Source organism: Dama dama, chromosome 12, assembly GCF_033118175.1.
Source record: "Dama dama isolate Ldn47 chromosome 12, ASM3311817v1, whole genome shotgun sequence".
Lineage (NCBI taxonomy): Eukaryota > Metazoa > Chordata > Mammalia > Artiodactyla > Cervidae > Dama > Dama dama.
Genome location: NC_083692.1, coordinates 4,631,121 through 4,649,611, shown reverse-complemented (window position 1 = coordinate 4,649,611; position 18,491 = coordinate 4,631,121). Strand labels below are relative to the sequence as shown.

The 18,491-nt window shown below is 49.5% G+C and overlaps 1 protein-coding gene across 1 annotated transcript in view; it reads right to left on the bottom strand.

Moving 5' to 3' along the window:
• Positions 1-5,569: 5,569 nt before the first annotated feature.
• Positions 5,570-18,491, bottom strand: part of KCNK10 (potassium two pore domain channel subfamily K member 10) — a 147,713-nt gene continuing 134,791 nt past the window's right edge. The window contains exons 5-7 of the mRNA XM_061158338.1: positions 13,441-13,627; positions 9,124-9,266; positions 5,570-7,241 (exon numbers count right to left, since the gene is read on the bottom strand). Coding sequence (XP_061014321.1) covers positions 6,621-7,241; positions 9,124-9,266; positions 13,441-13,627 — 951 coding nt within the window. The 3' untranslated portion in view covers positions 5,570-6,620. The remainder of the gene's footprint in view (positions 7,242-9,123; positions 9,267-13,440; positions 13,628-18,491) is intronic.

Below are 18,491 nucleotides of genomic sequence, written 5' to 3'. Positions count from 1 at the left end.
ATTTTAGCTCTACCCATTTTGACAAGCCCATGGTTGGTGGACACAAAGTAAGTGCAAAACCAAATACAGCATGAAATCTGGATACCCAAGCAGTTGTCCATTTCATATGGGCAGACATGGCACAATGCCCAAATTCAGTGTTTCACCTAGAAATGGTGGCATGCTGTCCAATCCCCAGCAACATGCAATCAGGATCAGATAAAAATAACAAAGTGGAAGCAAATATGCAGTAACCATACTGGGTCAAGTTTCCTCCTCTTGGCTTGCTGTGGGCTCCCCCACCTGCAAGACAGTTAAGTTTGCATTAGCTCTTCCCTGATGAATGCCAGCCTGGCCAGAAACCTATCCCCGGATGACCTGTGGCCCGGAGTGTACCTCCCAGCCCAGCTTCCATGAACCACGTTTGGCCCCACAAATAAAGGAAAACAGGAGAGACATTGTATTAGATCTTCCAGAAGGTCTTTGTTGCAATTTTCTCCATCGTTGGAAAAACAAAAAAAAACAAAAAAACTTACATCACCAAATAAAGACAGTAGCAGCACAGCTTATTGAAATGTTACAAGCAAAGTTGCTTTTGTACTTTTCCTAATAAGAACATTACGAAATTCCCTCCTCCCCCAACCCTGCTTTATTTTCTGTAAAATGCCTTTTTTTTTTTTTTTCTTTAAAGCACCATGAAATCCTACAGAGAGAGAAACAGGTGAAACACCTCCACACATGGGTTTATCGTTATCCCGGGGTCCCCTGCCTATGACGCTGGGGTGGGTAAGAAGCCGGAGGCTGGCATGTCGGTGGGCTTTTGCATAACGCTTCTAGGCACGGCTGCGTGTTTCACTTCAAGCTCGGCGCCCTGATGGCAGAGGGAACGCTTCGCCGTTGTCCCGGACAGCACGGGACTGCCGTGCAGATGGAGTGGAAGTGCTCGCAAGGAGTTTTGTGGCTTTTTTTGTTGTTGTTGTTGTTTGTAATGCACACAGAACTATTTGAGATTTTTCACTTAAGAACCGAGAAGAGAAAGATTCCAGATCTCCTAGGCAGCTGTGGGGGGGGGCGGGGGGGGGAAACCGCTTTCGGTAAAATCAAAGACACCCCTGATTTCTCCCCCTCCCCACGGCACTGATGTCACGTGGCTCGGGACCGCCGTGGGGTGCTGGAGTCCCCCTGGACTGCCGGTGGGCGGGTGGTGGAGCAAGCGCGAAGCAGCGGGTTCCTCGCGCAAGGGCGGAGGACGGGACTTTATTTACGCCCTGGAGTGAGCATGCTACTGCAGAGTTTCCAAACGCAGCATTCACAGCATCCAGAAAGCCACATTTAAAAAATCACCTTTGTTTCCGGGAGTTGCCATTTTTAAGGCCATTTACTAGCTACGTCTTACACTCACTGCTGCCGAGAGCTCCCTCCGCTCCTGCGGTCACTGCTTTTGCACACAATTTGCATGGGAACCACCAGGAGGGATCAGCCCCGTCCCCTTAAAACCTAAGGGGGATGTAGGAAGCACAGACATGAGATGCAGTACTGGCTTTTTTCAACCCTTTTTTTTTTTTTAAGAGAGTCTCTGCATGTTTGTTTGCTTTCCTATGGTTTAGAAACTGTAGTACACATTGAAATGGTCTACATTCTTACCCAAAACAGTGGGTAAAAACCTGCCCCACCCAAATTCTGGCCACATTCTCACTAACCCCCGAAACTAAGCTTACAAATAGACAAGCAGCATCGACTCAGCCAAGAAGTATCATCTCAGAGGGAGGGAAGGAAGGGGTGGTTTGCTAACATCTAGTCCAACTAGGACTTTCAACATGGAACAATCCCCACAGAACCCAAAGCAGCCATTGCTTCTGTGTGTGTTCTGTGTGTCTGTAGGGATCTGACTAAGAAATAACCTGTTTATAGTGTAAGAATTCATAAAGTAATCAAATGAAACCTTTAGTGCAATTGACTGCAGATAGTAATAGCTTAAAATTCTTTAGTCTTAACACCATGCAAAAAAATGCCCATATGGGATGAGCCACCCGCCCACCACCCCCCCGCCCCACGCAGGTGACAGCGTGAGGTAAGGTGACAGTGAGCCAACACACAGGGTGACCCTCATTTGGACACCAGGCTCCCAGATATATCTGGTCTCTCCATCCATCACCCAGGAAACAAATCCCAAGGGGCAAGAGACTAAGCTCTCATCTTGCCTAAAAAAAGCGGGGCCCATCCGTCAGTATTTACAAATCCAGCTAGTGAAGTTCTGAGCGTACTTAATTAACTCGTGGACTGCTGAGCATTTGGTCAGACTACTGCAGAACTAAAAGGGACCTTCAAGATTGACTCTCTAGGTTCCACTCCCTCGATGTGCTGGTGAGGTAACAGAAATGCAGGCACAGGGTCTGAAGGGCCCAAGATCACAGTCCGGGTCAGGGGAGCACAGACAGTCCCAGCCACCTCAGCTGTAGGTCAGGAACACCCCTATCTACCCACACATAAGGGCCTTGCCCCAAAGCAATAAAGTCCTAGGGTCGCCATTGGGTTCGAACTGGGCATTGAGCTGAAGTCTCTCCAAGTTGTCCCTTGGTTCTCACCAGTAAAAACTTCCAGATCCGCTGTGGGGGAAACATTCAACACCCAGTTACCAGAAAAATCAACGGACACTGCCCATCAAAGCCACTGTCCCTGTGGTCTATCCATGTGCAAAATCAAAATGTTTTCTCCAGGTTTAGGGCGGGGTGGGAAGTGCAGGTGGGCAGGGCAGGGCTGTTCTGATGTGTGTGTAGAATTTGTAGCAAGTTTGCCTTATCCACGCGAATTCCCGTGTTACTGGACCCCATTTTAAAAAGGTAGCTTTCAAACAACTCCAAAACAACTGGCCTCCTCCTCCCAAATCTCAGCTTGTACACACGAAGTGGCGCCCAACCCCTGGATGCCGTCCCAAGCCCCTCCTCTCGAGAGTAGGTTGCATGCATGTGTACATGCTAAGTCAATTCAGTCACCTCTTGACTCTTTGCGACCCTATGGACTGTAGCCCATGGGATTCTCCAGGCAAGAATCCTGGAGTGGGTTGCCATGCCCTCCTCCAGGGGATCTTCCCAACCCAGGGATGGAACCTGCATCTCTTGTTTCTCCTGCATTGGCAGGTGGGTTCTTTACTACTAGCGCCACCTGGGAAGCCTGGAGAGTAGACTGTAGCTTGTCAGACACTGTGCCCACACCTCTAGAGGGTCAATCTCCACAAAGAGAGGGCTCTTCTTTGATTGCATTCGTCAGGGCCTCAGTCCCATCTGTACTCGGGGAACCCCCGGGCAAGGGTTATTCTCGCTCCCTCTGTGTGACTGGGACCTGACGTGTCTGGCCAAGGGCCTGGACTTCCCAGGGGGCTCAGTGGTAAAGAATCAGCGCAACTGAGTGTCTATACACACATGTACCAACATCTGGTGTAGGGCAGAGTGTGGTTCCATTTGGTAGAGTGTGCAGCATACAGTTTTGAGCTGTTTTATTCCAGCTGTATGCCGAGTTCCTGCAAGACAAGTAAAGTGCAAAAGGGTGCTTTCAGAGGGCATTTTTAACAATACAGAAAGGGCACCACAAGGCGCATCCCCAAAACCAAAACCAAAATAATGTACAATGATCATCTGTAAGGACAACATGTTAGGCTGTGTTCACACAGAGACCTCATCCCATCTTGGCCGTAAAGAGCTTCTCCCTACCTCTGAATGCTATGTCCAGGGAACTAGACAGACACACATGCATGCGCGCACACACAGACACACACTCACAAAGTACACAGCATGGACACTGCAACAAAGTCAAAAGCAGGCTTTGGTCAAATAGACTTTGACCATCAGCTCTGCCGCCTTCTTGCCGTGTGCTCTTAGGTAAGTTACTCACTTGGCTTCCCTGAGCCTCCGTGTCATCTCCAATGGGTGTGCAAACACTTCCCGCAGAGCGTTGCCGGGGCGGTTCAGTGAGCTCATGCCCCAAAGTGCCTCATCTAGTGTCTGGCCCATGGGACGCACTGGATAAATGACAGGGAAGCCTCTTGGCCAGCTCTGCCTGTAGAGTCTAGAATTTTAACCCACTATTAAAAAGAAGGTACCAAGTAACAGAGGGTAGAAACCCAAATGAGTGAGATCCCTGGACAGTTTAATCAGGAAGCTTTCAACGTGTCAGAATAAGAAAATCCCAGTTCCCCGCGCTGTGCTGTGCTTTAGTCGGACTCTCTGCGACCCCGTGGACTGTAGCTCACCAGTCTCCTCTGTCCATGGGATTCTCTGGGCAAGAATACTGGAGTAGGTTGCCAGGCCCTCCTCCAGGGGAGCTTCCCAACCCAGGGATCCAACCCAGGTCTCCCACAGTGCAAGCAGCTTCTTTACTGTCCCAGCCACCAGGGAAGCCCAGTTACCTACCAATTCCTTAGCACACATTTTGTCAGGCTGGAATGATTCCCGTAGTGAGAACCAAGGCCCACCCCCGCATACACATCGCTGCCCAAGCGTCTGTTTATTACTCTGTGGACACAGGGCATCACCAGTGAGCCACAGCCCTGCGGCAGCATTAACCCAAACACACCTCAGACAGGGCCAGGTCGGGGAGCGGCGCTAATCAGACCTGATGCGTATTTGACTCCTTCCCCAAAGGACAGGGCCGGGTGGGGGAACGGCGCTAATCAGACCTGATGCGTATTTGACTCCTTCCCCAAAAGCAATGCCGCTGCTTTCATCAGGGCTACAGTTGGGGGTGGGGAAGGGCACACGGGGGCTTCAGTGCCCTAGACAAAGGAGAGCTGTGCATTTGGGGGAAATAGCAGCAAGAGGTCTGCCATGGCAGAAGCAGTCAACCATGCGGTGCTATCATTTTTCCCTGGAAGTCAGAAAAGCATTACATGGTTTCTGGAAGTCTCTGCTAGTCCTGTGACCTTTTGACAAATCCACCCTGCGTGTTAGCTATGTGACATCCCCAAACAGTGGTACTGAGAGTCCAGGAGGCCCATAAGCAGCAACTTCCGGGTGTTGCCAGGTCCAAACACTGAAATGTGTGGCACAAATAGCTAGGTTTGAACCAGGATAACAGCCAGCCAACTCTGAAAAAGGCTGAGGCACATGTGGGGTGTTTGGTGTAGTACATACTTTTCCCTTGCTGCTAAAAATCCATTCAGTCTTCCTCCCCAAATCTATGACCCATCAGACCCCCACTTTCCTTCGCCGGGTGTTCTAACCTCATGAAAAAAAATCATAATTATCACCACATGTTGGTTACTGTTTGCCTAGAAACAATCAATCACAGTAGCATTGTAATTTTAGTGGCTAGCATGTACAAGTGAAGAAATGAGCAAGGAAAAGGAGCGATGCTTTCAAAATAAAGGAACACCCAAACATAAAAGCAAAGTCTTTTAAATACTTAAGTATTATTAAAAAAAAAAAATGGCAGTAATGGCACTTAAGCTGCAAGCAATGAAAACAATTCAATCTTCTCGTACAGGGTTGGTTTGAGGGATTCCTTTTCCTTTTGTTTGCAAATAGCAGGATAGGACCTGGTGTCACTGTCTACCCTAAGACACCCAAAGGGACGAGAAGCCCTGAGAAGGAACGATGCCATGGTCCTCCTTGGTATGTCTCAGACATGCAGGATGTCTATGTTCACAAACATTTAGGATCAGCGAGACAGGACAATAAGCCACTGGCATCATGCAAGGCAATAGTTTTGGTATTTTCCCCCCTTTTATCAAAACCAATTGTAACAGAAGTTCCACTAGAAAAGTGAACACGAACGTTTCAAAACCAGTTTATTGTCACCATTGCACCCTTTTGGTGCCTGTTTAGCGCACCGTGCACTGAGGAAAAGGCATGGTTCCGTCACCACGCAGCGGCTGAGGTTGAGTGTTCACCAATGCTTGCGAGTCCGATTGGACTACCTGTGAGAAAGACAAAATTCAGCAGGCTTCTGTCATTGGTTAAAGTGATATCCACAGTGTGATGTGACTGTTTTTTGTTTTTTCTCTTATAATGAGGAAAGCAATTGCACCTTTTGATACGTGTGCTCTCATCTGCTTCCAACAAATTCTAGGTGCTCTCGGGTCCCAGGGACATTCATCTGGAGCTTAGAAGACTAGGGATGCACTGAACGGTTTTGTCTCAAAATCGGAGCTCAGAGCAACATTCCAACATGTCCACTCCGACCCCAAGTGACAAGGACCAGTCCACCTCCCAGTCCAGTCCCCTTGTGCGTGCGTGCACACATTACTGACAGTGGGTTCAGGAAACGACTTCCTTTAAAAGACACACCTGTTGCTTTCAGACGGCTGGTCTACGGAATAGCTGCCCTTTCGCGCCCTCCGGAGCGCAGCGGCGCTGCCCGGGGCCACCGCATCCATCGCCAGCACGTGCCCTGGACCTCAGTGGCCGTGACCTCCCGCGCCCGCGAAGGCGCCCTGGGTGTCCTGCGGCTGTGATCAAAAGCCAAGTCCTTGTTCTTTTGATTCCCTTTTGGCAGAGCGAGCTTTCTCGGTCGTTTATGGCACAGTGAAATATCTTCTTCGATGCGAACTAACGAGAAGTCTTGTTTTAAGGCACGTGTCTCAGGGTGAATATATTTAAAAACAAACAAAAGACAAGGCTGGGTCACGTCCAGTGCGTCCTTCGCGCTTAGTTTCTGGCTTCCAGCAGCGCGCTGCTGTCGCGCTCCGCGTCTTTGGCGTCGGCGGGGCCCACGCCGTCCCCCGCGCCGGCCGGCAGCTGGGCGCAGTCGGTGAGCACGGCGGTGCTGGAGTGGTCCGAGTTGCACCCCTTCTCCGTGTCCTCCTCCTTCTTCTCCTCGTCCAGAGAGTAGTGGCGGAGGGTCCTGTAGATCCTGTGCACGTCCTCGGGCAGGGCCTTCCGAAGGTCCCGGTTCTTCCTCTTGGTGAGCCTGGAGGCAGAGCCCAGCTTGTTTACGATGTTGTCCTCGGAGGCGCCCTGCCCGCGCTTCTGCAGCGGCTCCGACGCCTGCAGCCGCAGGTTGTTGGGCCGGTGGTCGATGCTCTCCTGGGACGAGGCCTTGCAGCGGCCTGCGTCGAGCGCGGCGAACACCGAGCGCTTTTCGGGCGACAGCATGTCGAGCGAGTGCGCCCGCTGGTCCAGGCCCAGGCGCCGACGCTCCATGCTGCGGATGGTGGCGGCGCGCTGCAGCTTGTCGTGGATCTCCACGCTCAGCCGCCGCCGCGTCTCCCGGAACTCGGCCGTCACGTTGGCCTTCCATTCGGCCGCGTGCGCTTTGATCTCGCCCACCTGGCGGAGAGACGGGCAACCACCGGGAGCTGAGACACAGCCCGCGCCCCCACCCCCGCATCGCCCCCAACCCTCACGCCCCGGGCACCTGCTTCCACCCGCCCTCCCATCGCCCCCGTCCCCCACTGCCCCCAACCCCCACCCCCACCCCCCGCCCCCGCAGCCCTCGGGGGTCCCCGTGGGAAGGAGGCCCGGAGGCGGTGGCCGCGCGTCCGCCCCGCCGAGGCGAGGAGAGGCTACTTCCACCCTCGCCCTTCCCGCTGCCCGGACGCGCGTCTCGGGAGGAAAGGCTCGGGACTAAGGTGGCTCCGGGAGGCGCATGTGCTGGGCAAGCCGACGGCCGCCGCCAGAGACCTGGATTGGGGAAGGAAGGGGAGGCGGACGGGCCTGACTTCCTGTCTGCTGGGCGCCCCCTGCCGGGGTCCGGCCTCGTTCCTGCCTGACTCGGGAGCAGTGGTGTCTAGGTCAGACGTGCACAAAGCAGGCCTCAGCGGGTCCTCTGCCCTGCCCTGTCCCTCCAAGACCTCCGTCTGTGTTAGGGTGCCCCACCCGTCCCCACTAGCCTGGAAATGGCCTGGCTCTAAACGGGAGAGTCCTGTGTCACCCCGTATCTAGGCGGTGCCGTCTATGGCCTTGTGCTACCCGGCTTGCTCTGGTTTGAAAAGACGACCCCTCGCCCCCAACGCAGGGTACCTGATAACCAAGTTTCCCTGCTCAGGGTGCAGCAAGGGGGCATCTTCTGCCAAAGCCCTCGGAACGTGCTTTCTCAGAGTGAAGTCTTGCGTGAGGATCAAGACCAACTCTCTGGGCTTTGTTTCAGCAGGACTATTAGTACAAGACATGCTTTCCTGTACGGAGGAGTAACTCGGATTTTTGCATTGAGAAATGTCAATATTTATGTTGTTGCGTTCTCTTCTGTTATGGCTGATTTTCAGCAGGTCAGTTAGCTCTCTGGGCAATCAGACTGGAGAGTGCATTGACACCGCTTCTGCAAGCCAGGAAAATTAAACCACTGCCCCCGGGGAATGGTGTGGGAGATGGTGCCATCTAAGGAGGCTCTCCCAGGACCCCCGCATGGAATGACTGCACCCTGGGCAGGGAACTGTCGCCCTTAAAAAGCTGTCCCTCTGTTTCTTTGGGTTTTATCTCCTTTCCTTTCTTTACTGCTTTTCTTCTCTTTACCGTTTCTCTTTCTTATCTCTTTTCCTCTCTTTCCAGAACCACATGGGCATTTATTTTTAATCACAGAATCCACCTTTGCTCCTTAGGCATCCCTTTTCTTGCCTGTGTGTAGGCTTCCGTGCACATTTATTTGCGAAGGGAAAGGCTGTTGAGTGTGTGCCCTTGGCCGCAGAGATATATTTGTTTCTACGGGTCTGACAACCCCGGAGGGGACATGAGTGAAAGGGACCCTGAGACTTCACCCCCCACAGCCAGCCACAGTTCAGTAACTTCTGTCTCACATGGAATTGAGGAAAAAGCATGTAGCTACCAACTGGGGGCAATTGTACACCTCCCCCACCTGCAGTCTACCTATGCTGACTATGTCTGGATATTTTTTTCCCGTTTCATTTCCTTTTTTTTTTTTAAATAAGTTGCCGTTTACTAGTTTTTCCAGGAGCCGTGGGCTGGTAAGTGAGTCACCAGATTTTCCTCACCTGCTAAAAGAGGATCCAGTAATAACTGCTATCCCATTTAATGTGGCATTTAAAACCATTCAAGGATTCAAAACGAGGACGTCTAGGAGGCCTCCATTAGTAGGAGATGGTCTAGCCCATAGAACAGAGACAGGTAATTCTTTTTTTTTTTTTTTAGAGGTAATTCTTGACACAAGAATGTTCCTGACCTCAGGAACATTCAGAGAATATGGAGGGAATCCTACCTCTTCCTTTGTCTTTTTGGATAGAACACGTAGCCAGTCTCCAATCATGCTGAGGACAGCTGCAAAGTAGGCAAGGCCAACGAGGATCCAAAACCACACCAGGGGCTTGTACCACTCCCGGTAATTGATGCCAGCGTTTCCCCCTGCAAACAACCAAGCATTACTTTAACCAGGATCTGGCAAACGGTCATCGCAGAGCAAACACATCCCAGTCCGTGTAGCAGAGATGCGGCTGCATCACCATCCAACACTCAGCTGCTCCGCCTGCTGTATACATGATATGACAGGGTGGGAGGGCAAGGAAAACTCATGTCTCTTCCCCAAAGGAGCCTGACCTGTGGCTTCACTTATTTTGAATCTTGACCAATAATCTCAATACATCACGTGCTGTGATTAGTCACCTCAATCTGATTCAACTCTTTGCGACCCCATGGACTGCAGCCCACCAGGCTCCTCCAGGCCTGGGCCATGGGATTCTCCAGGCAAGAATACTGGAGTGGGTAGCCTATCCCTTCTCCAGGGGATCTTCCCAACCCAGGAATCGAACTGGGGTCTCCTGCATTGCAGGCAGATTCTTTACCAGCCGAGCTACAGGGAAAGCCCTTAATACATAACACGTAATAACAAAAAATATGTCAGTGACCGGCCTGATCCATCCTGTTTAAACCTGAGCTTGACAATGAATGACTTGAATTAGAGGACAACAGAGCAGGCCCAGTTTCAAGTTTTGTGGGGTTTTTTTTTAATTTTCTTATTGGGGTACAGTTGATTTTGTCAAGTTTTTCTTAAACTGCCTTAAATTTAATAATAATAAAATACCATTAAATAATCTCAAATGGTTTGGAACTGTTGGTGCCATTTCCTCCTTAAGCACACAAGCATTTACCAAGAGACGAGTAGGTGGCAGTAAAATTAGACCTAATGGCATCCCTGAGACTTAGACCCCGGCAGTAGTGATTTAAGGCTGACCAAACGATGGTGTTTACATAATGCTGATCCATAGGATCAATTAGACCAAGTCGATTAGAATCACTGCGCTAGAATAAAAAGGGACCTTCAAGGCCAGCTAGTTCAATCCCTTTATTTTACAAATAGGGATTATAGTAAAAAATCCATCAAACCAAATTGACTAGTTGCCTGACTGCATTGACTGGCTCTTCCATTGAAAAGACCAGTCGATTATTCCAAGTAAATAGCCTATTTATTCTAGACCTTCTACAGGCTTGCCCAAGGTAGCCAAGCAACAGAGATTCTAAACCCAGCCGCCTCTCCTAAAGATGTGGAGACGCTTCATGAAATACCTGTCCGTGAGATGTCGTTTTCCAGTGAAGCCGGCTCGTGGCCATTTCTAAGAAAACTGACATTAGCCATGGATTGGAAATTACTGTACCCAGTGGTGGATGGTCGCTGGACTTTCCCGCTGGGTTGTGGTTGTAACCTCAGGTAGCACCTCTGAATCTGCACTGAGCTCTTACGGAATCTCTAATATCTCCCAAAGGCGGCTGGGCAGGCTCTGTGGCTTGTGGTTCTTCTCCGTTTGCAGCGGAGTCCACAAGGTCTCCATAGCTACCGCCACTTCTGAAAATTAGAATTCCAAACTTTGCTGGAAGGCTCTGTGGCAAGCCCCACTCGGCCTGGTTTCACCGCCTTGCTTTTCCCTTTCAGGCCACTCTCCCCTTCTCCCTAGCTTTCCCTAGGATACTGTTGGAGTTTCTGCAACATGAAGTGAGTTTTGAGGTTCATTTCATCTCTGTGCTAGGCAGGAGAATTCTGCCACTTTTTCCTTGGAGCTCTCTGGAAGTCTTTACCTTAACCAATCACCATCGTCCACAAAAGATTGTCACTAGGGCGCGCTAGCTAACAAGGCAGGAAACACCCTTCTGCCTGTTCCTTTATCAGCTGCTGGCCCGGAATTCAGGTGCCGTCAGTCAGGGTTGTTAGACTTTTCTAAAGCGAGTCAACTACAAAATAAACCAGCATTAATCCTGCATGGTGATTGACGTTCTGATTCTGTTTCCAAGCTGATGCCTTGTCAAATCACAGCAACCATCAGCTCTTGTTAACCTATCTTTTTAAACGATGGACAGCCTTCCCTTTCGCTCTCAGAGTATTGCCAAAAAGGCTTTGACACCCTTCCAGGGTTCCGAGGCAGCAGTGCTTCAGATTGGTCTCTGTAAGCTATGGGAACGGCAGCTTAGAAGGGCCTGGTCCAATTGCAGTCAGCGCCGTGAATTATAACAGACCCGAGTCTGCAGAGACTACGGGCAAAGGAAATATGGTTCTGTAATCAGCGGTAGCTAAGGGAATCAAAACAGTGCTATGCAGCTCAATATCCTGTAACAAGGTGAATGGGAAAAGAACAGATACGTGTACGTGTGTGACTGAATCGCTTTGCTATACGTCAGACACTAACACAACATTGTAAATCAACTATATTCCAATAGAAATTTTTAAAAATTTTTTAAAAAGAAAGGTACTCTGTGGGAGACATATTTACATGTACAGCCACTGTTGTCAAAACCCATGGGAAAGCATGTCCATTTTCTCTGACCCGATCACAACCAAAATAGACTTTAAAACTTTCTAACAGTTCTTTGTATTTATCTGTACACTTGGCCATCAGATTCATTAAAATCTTCCATCGCTAAAGATCACTAAAAAACAAAAGAACAAAGCCGTGCTATGTCCATGGACTCTGGAGGTTGCATCCTTTCCAGGGAAGAAGACATCAGGCTAAGTGCCGGTGTGTGCTAAGCGCTCACAGCCCATGGTGGCTCATAAGGATAAATAATAAACTTAAATCATAAGCAGTTTTTTTGAATCTCCTGTTCCCCAGGCTGTGCTATTTGTGACCCAGATTAACAGATTGAATGGAGCAACTGGTTAGAGAGCAGGGTTTGCCCCACGTGTCCTCCAGACAGGCCAGAGTCAGCACAGAGGACTCTGCAGAGCGGCAGAGTGCAGGCGACGCTTTGGGGAACTGAAAGATGTTGGTGAAATAGCTCCAAACTGCAGCTGGGGTTGGAACCTCACTGCGTTTCCCCGCAGAACAGCTACGGACGATGCTAAGGAATGAACCAGACAGCCGCCCTCGGTACCGTCCCGTCCCTGTGCGCTGTCCGCCCAGAGCTTCAGGCCTCTCACCCAGCGGCGCCAAGCGGCCCGCTGCCCAGGCTGGGGGCTGCTCAGTACTGGCGCATCGAGGACAAGCCAAGGCGGGCGGGGCCCCAGGCCTCGGGCTCCTGTAAGCAATGCTTAATCACTCTGACTCGGCATTCGTAGTCCTCAAGACTGTCAAAAGGAAGAAAACATTTAAAACTGCTGTTTCTACAAAGGTGACTTGGGCCTTCGTCTTCCTAGCTGGAATAGCTGCAAAACTGCTCTTCCAGTTGTCTGTTTCCTTCGAATTACCGTGGAGACAGCCAACCTTCAACATCCTTTCCAGAATTTACTCTTTTACCAGATTCCAGGAGAGGGGATCCCTGGCCTCTTTAAATACGTTAAGGTACGACAGAGTTACTGGGTCAGAGTGTTCACTTCTGGGGGTAGAAACAGCAGTTGTCTGACCACCTAGAACTAATCCATCCGGAAAGAGAAAGGTGGCCTCCTCCTTCTATCCCTACCTTCCCACCACCCTGGGGGAGCGATACACGTAAAAAGTCAGGTTTCGTTTCAGTTTTTAAGCTCCCCATCCCTAGAAGAATTTGATGGTGATTTCTTTTGCTTCTTTAAGCGTGGTTCATTGGCATTTATTTTTACAATGAAGGCTGTTGTGTCTATATAGATTCATTCAGGATCCATTATAGTATTAAATTCCCTTGGAGCGGGTTTCAACTCCAGGTGGCCACCTGGGTCTTTAGTCCTGCATCCGGACATGCCTGGAGCAACTTTTCCAGGGATGGTGACTCTGCCCTCAGCATCAGGAAGCTTAGACTAAACGCGATGCTCATCTCTCCAGAGCTTCATATTTGCCACTTGCTAATATAGCCTTTATCAGTTGATGCAAGGAGCCTTAATATAATTCAGAAGCCCAAAATCCAATGAGAAATTCATTTCACTCATAATTCATGTGATGGTGAAGATAGCCTGCCTCCTGAGTGGAGGAGGGGAGATACTGGCTTCCTCCCAAGGCAGCAGCCGGCTGCTATTTCCCTCACAGGGGACCACAGGTTTGGAACAAGCCTGTGCCCAGCAGTGGTGATGCTGAGCCTTTTCCATTTGTTTCTCCATCTTTTCTGGTGGTTCGGAAGAGCACTGACCACAGTCAATATTTTCCCCACCAGGGCCCCAGTGACTGGGATATTCCAAAGTGCTTACCTGCCACAAAATCACCAAAGCCCACCGTGGTGAGGGTGACCACCACAAAGTAAATGGACTCCAGGGCTGTCCACCCCTCAATGTATTTGAAGATGACGGCGGGGATTGTCACAAACACAACACAGCCGGCCAAGATGAACAGGATGGTTGAGATGACCCGGATCTTGGTCTGACTCACTTGCTTTTTCTAAAGAAGAGCAAAGGAGAAAGAAAGACAGGGAAGTCAGCTCCATCACCCTGGATTCGGAAGACAAGAGGTAGAGAGAGAGAAAAAAATGTCAGCCCTGGATTCGGAAGACAAGAGGTAGAGAGAGAAAAAAATGTCAGTGGCTTTGGACCTTTCTTTGTTCGTGAGCAGCTTGGGGAGCATCTGATGAAAGCTGTGGACCCTCTCCTAGAAAAATGCACGGACCGAAGTTTTCAGCTGGTCTCGGCGGTCCTTGGGCAAGAGACCCCTTGAACGTCTTTTGCGTGGTTCCCTGACTCCAGCCCAAATGCTGACTTCCTAACCCCCTCACTGGGGTAAACGAGACTGCTTCCCAAGAAAGGCCATTTTTGCCGCCCTTTCTCACGTGGCTTCACTGACCCTCCGTTAGGAGGCACAAGTTTGGGGTTCCTTCCACAGCGGTGGTGATGGATTTGCACCCAGCTTCCCCTGAGTCAAAGGGCACATGCTGGAAAAAATGGCTCCAGAGACAGACCAGAAGGTTAGGATGAAAAGAAAAACCCTCGTTTGTGACAGAACTCCAGCCGTCTGCCTGTGTGCCCCTTCACCTTCCTGTCCCCCAGCAGAGGCGGTACATTTATATCACATTTTTCTTTTAAATCGCATGTGTTTGAGTCAGTACTGTGCTTGTCATGTTTGCTGACTGTCTAACCATCAAGGGACAGGGCAGGAGTCCACGTTGAATGGCAGGCTCAGTGTCTAAAATAAATAATAGAAGCTCCACCTTGAGTCAGCTTCTGAAGGATTCAGTAGTTAAGAGGTGAAGATGCACCTAGACTGGGAATGATCCTGATATCAGGGCAAAAGAATCCTGCCTATGGGGTACCAGGGGTAGACTGGAGGCGCTGGGGTCCCCTTGAATGACACTCAAGACAACATTGGCATCGCCTGCAAACTGAACAGTCTGTTAAGGTCCTCTCAAAGCTCCCTGTTTGCCATTGGAGACTGTCATCGGGGGACCCTAGCACCATCACTCGACCAAAAACCCCATGTCTCATAAATGTCTGTTAAACATCAGGGTGCCCGGACCTTTGTACACTGCCTGGATTGAATCCCTGCAAAAGTACACATTCAGGGAATCGATATGGAAATCTCTACCATGGGATCTTTTAATATTTTCTAGTCATCACCTTGCAGTGATTTAGAGGGCAGAGCAGGTCCAGAGTACAGAGCACATTTGGCATTCAGACACCGCATTTCATGGATGCAAAAGGAGCGTGCATAAGAAGCTGCTAATCAGGTAGAGCTGAGAGGAGAACGCAGGCGTGATTAGCTCACAGCCCAGCGTGCAGGGATGGAAACCGCTTTTCCAGTTACTCAACAGTTCACCAGTTCAGAGGCGCCAGAGTGCTCCTCTAGGGAAAGAAACCAGACTAACCCGTGAAGAACAGGCCACCCTGTTTCCCTTCCAGGAAGGAAGGCTGAGAATGAAACCTCATCACGGGGGATCCTGTCACCGTCCTGGAATTCCTAACCTTTCCTCACGACAGGGACACCCCAGCCTGGTTTTCCAGGCCAAGAGAGATTCTCCTACAAGCGACCACGCGGCTCAGACAGGAAATGGCTGTGTTCTCCAAGACAGCAAGGTTGGTTATGACCCTCCTTCTCATCCTCCCACTCCCCTCTTCCTTCCTGACTTACGGAGACAAACCTCAGAACCACCTCTTCCCTGGGAAACGCCAAGGGACACGGAGCTGGGACAGGGTGGTGGGGAGGCTGCGTCCTCTGCAGCCGAGCCTCACAAGCACCAGTCCCACCTGCCGAGGGCCCTGAGTCCCAGGTGTGTTCAATATGGTGGAACTGTGGGCAGGTGAGTGACAAAGAAGAGCTATAGTGGAGAATATTTATCTGCACAAATCTCCATCCGCACTGAGATCGGTACAAGTGAAATGAAAGTGTTAGTCGCTCAGTCGTGTCCGACTCTTTGTGACCACGTGGACTGTAGCCCACCAGGCTCCTCTGTCCATGGGATTCTCCAGGCAAGAATACTGGAGTGGGTTGCCATGCCCTCCTCCAGGGGATCTTCTTGACTCAGGGATCAAATGTGAGTCTCCCGCATTGTAGGCAGATTCTTTACCGTCTGAGCCCCCAGGGAAGCTGTTCCCTAAATATTCATAGGAAAAGCTAAAGAAATACAACCCTTCATAGAAAGGAGTCAAGTTCTCTGACTTCTAAGAGAGTACTCTGGATATAAAGTGGGAACAGGAAAAAATAAATTGATCCATGCTGTAATATAGTTCCCATCTCCTTAGAAAAGCCATCAGAAAAAAAGAAAATTTATTGATTTTTTGCATATTAAAATACACATTTTTTCCCACAAATGAAAGTACTGTGACAAGACAAATTACCTGAGAACCACAAAGAATGTTTCACCCATTTCATGCACTTATGTATTGGATCTTGTAGAACTTGGAGGGGGCAGTTAAGACCCCTCTGAGAATCCAGGAACTTCGTTGTTATTATTAGCCTACTTTTGTTTGTAAACACAGACAAAAGCCAAAGCCCAAAAGGAGATTTTTATCATAGATCATTAAGTTAATCTAATTGCTGGCAACGGAAACATCATTTTCCCCCTCAATAAATCGTCCTCTTCAAATGCATAATGAAATTAAAGTGAATTAAATGTTTGCGAGACACTTGTTAAGTCAGAAATTAGGATGTGAACGCAAGTGCAATCCAAATGAGGCTGAGGCTGGCAGAGGAGAGTGGCAAGTCCGTGGGAAGCTGGAGCCGTTCCCAGGCTCCAGGAGGTGGGCAGAAGGGAAGATGGCTCCGGACAGCATTTGTTTGGTAGCAGAGGGACGTGTGCAACAGACGCTAGAGCGTGGCGTCTTAATGGCATTATCCGTCGGAGAGTTTATCTGCAAGTTAGCATTTCACCACTGCTCACCGCCTAAGCCAACCAGCGAGTCCCTGGACCACTTCCTCCAGACACCCTAGGGTGATGCTCAGCAAATCCCCGGAGGCTTAAATCATCCGGGTATTTTAGGGACTTACAAAATCAAGCGTCGTGTGTGTGTGTGTGTGTGTGTGTGTGTGTGTGTGTGTGTGTGTGTGTGTGTGTGTGTGTAGGCGTATGAAATTGTGTGTACCTGTACTTCCCTCTAAAAGGAAGAGGTATGGGTGTAAGCTTTTGATCGTATCTGTTATTCTGGAGACCCACATTTATGCTGTCCTCTAGACACTTAAAAAAAACAGTTGCCTTGACTGAACATTTTCAACCGTAGCTTCCACGATGGAACCACCAACGCGTCATCCAGTGATCTCTGGGTTTCTCCTCCCCACTAGCTCCGCACCCATTCACCACTGCTGTAAAATGGTGCTTAAGAGCTTGGAGTCTTGGGGCAGCCCGCCTGAGACACATTCCATCCCCACTGCCAAGTGACTCAGTGACCTTGGGCAAGTTTCTCAACTTCTCTGTGCATCAGTTTCTTCCTCTAAAAAATGGAGATAAGAGAGTCCGCCTCACAGGAGTGTTTGGAAGATTAAATAAGCGTGTGAAAGCTCAGCTCAGTGCCCGCTAAATGCTTGATGACTGTTACTGATCATTTCTGATGGAAAAGTTCAAGTCTTTGCTTAGATGTGGGCAGTCCCAAATTGAACGCTGCCCTCTGTATGGAGGAATGTTCCCTCACATCTGGTTTTAAGATAATCTCTGTCTAGCTTCGGGTGGTCACTGCTGGGTTTCCCTTCCTGGATACGTTGTCTAGTATGATGACCCCCTTTTTCAATAAGAAAAAAGTCCTCATTTTCTCTTGGTTCTCCTGTGCTGACCCAGGATTGAGCCCTCAGACAGTCTCAGCTCACTATCTTGGAAGCTTTTCTGTTTGCCTTTCCATTAGTTCCCCACACCACCACCTTTTTGCATCATCCTTCTGAAACTGACAAGAATCGCAGATAATGTTTGGGATGTCAGGAACCAGCGGCAGAGAGTCCCTCAAAGGGACTGCCCTCGTGTTCCTTGCCCCTCCCACCTCCCCACCACTTAGAGAGTCAAGCTGTGTTTCCACGGCGGGGTTGCTAGGCAAAAATCCCGTTGCTTATTTACCAGTAAGCAGAGCAGTTACCACAAAGCTTGGTGAGAGCCCAGATTTGACTGAGTTAATGTGTTCTTAGGCTAACAAAACTGTTACTTGGGAAGAGATGGTTTGATACAATATGTGGGCAGAAGTGATAGAATACTTGTATGTATCTGTCCAAATCTTGTTTTCTCACTTTGTGGGTTGATTAGATGATGTGGTCTTTCTTTCTCCGTATGCAAACGACATTATGCACAACTATTTCCTGCATCCGGCTGGCTGGCGCTAAGTGTAGGAATTTTTGAGGAACTCAAACCCCACCTCCTGGAGAGTTCTTTTAGTTGTCAAAATTATGTGCAATTATTCTGAAGAGCAAAATAAGTTTCTTACACAGGAGACCGGGGAGCCAGTTCTAAGAGCGCTCCTTCGAGAGAGGATGTACATGCTAGCAATTCTGACAGTGTTTACCTGTTTCAGACCTCAGAGGGCAAAGCCACACACCCAGTTCCCATTAAGCACGATAACCTACCATGCTTGTTGATTTCCACAATCTTATTTCGGAGAACAAGTACATTTCCATTCATCTGTGGGCTATTTCTTTTTTTATTTTTTTACCCCCCTGCTCTAACATCTACTCTTCTTTTTGCTTTTATGTGATCTCTTACAGTTCTGAGATTAGTGATCCAGATTGTTGCCTGACTGAGAAACTTTATTTGCTGTGATTTTTAGCCAGGGACGTTGGAGATTTCATTGAATAATAAAGATACTGCAATAAAAGTCCTAGGACGGGAGCTAGACATGCAGAG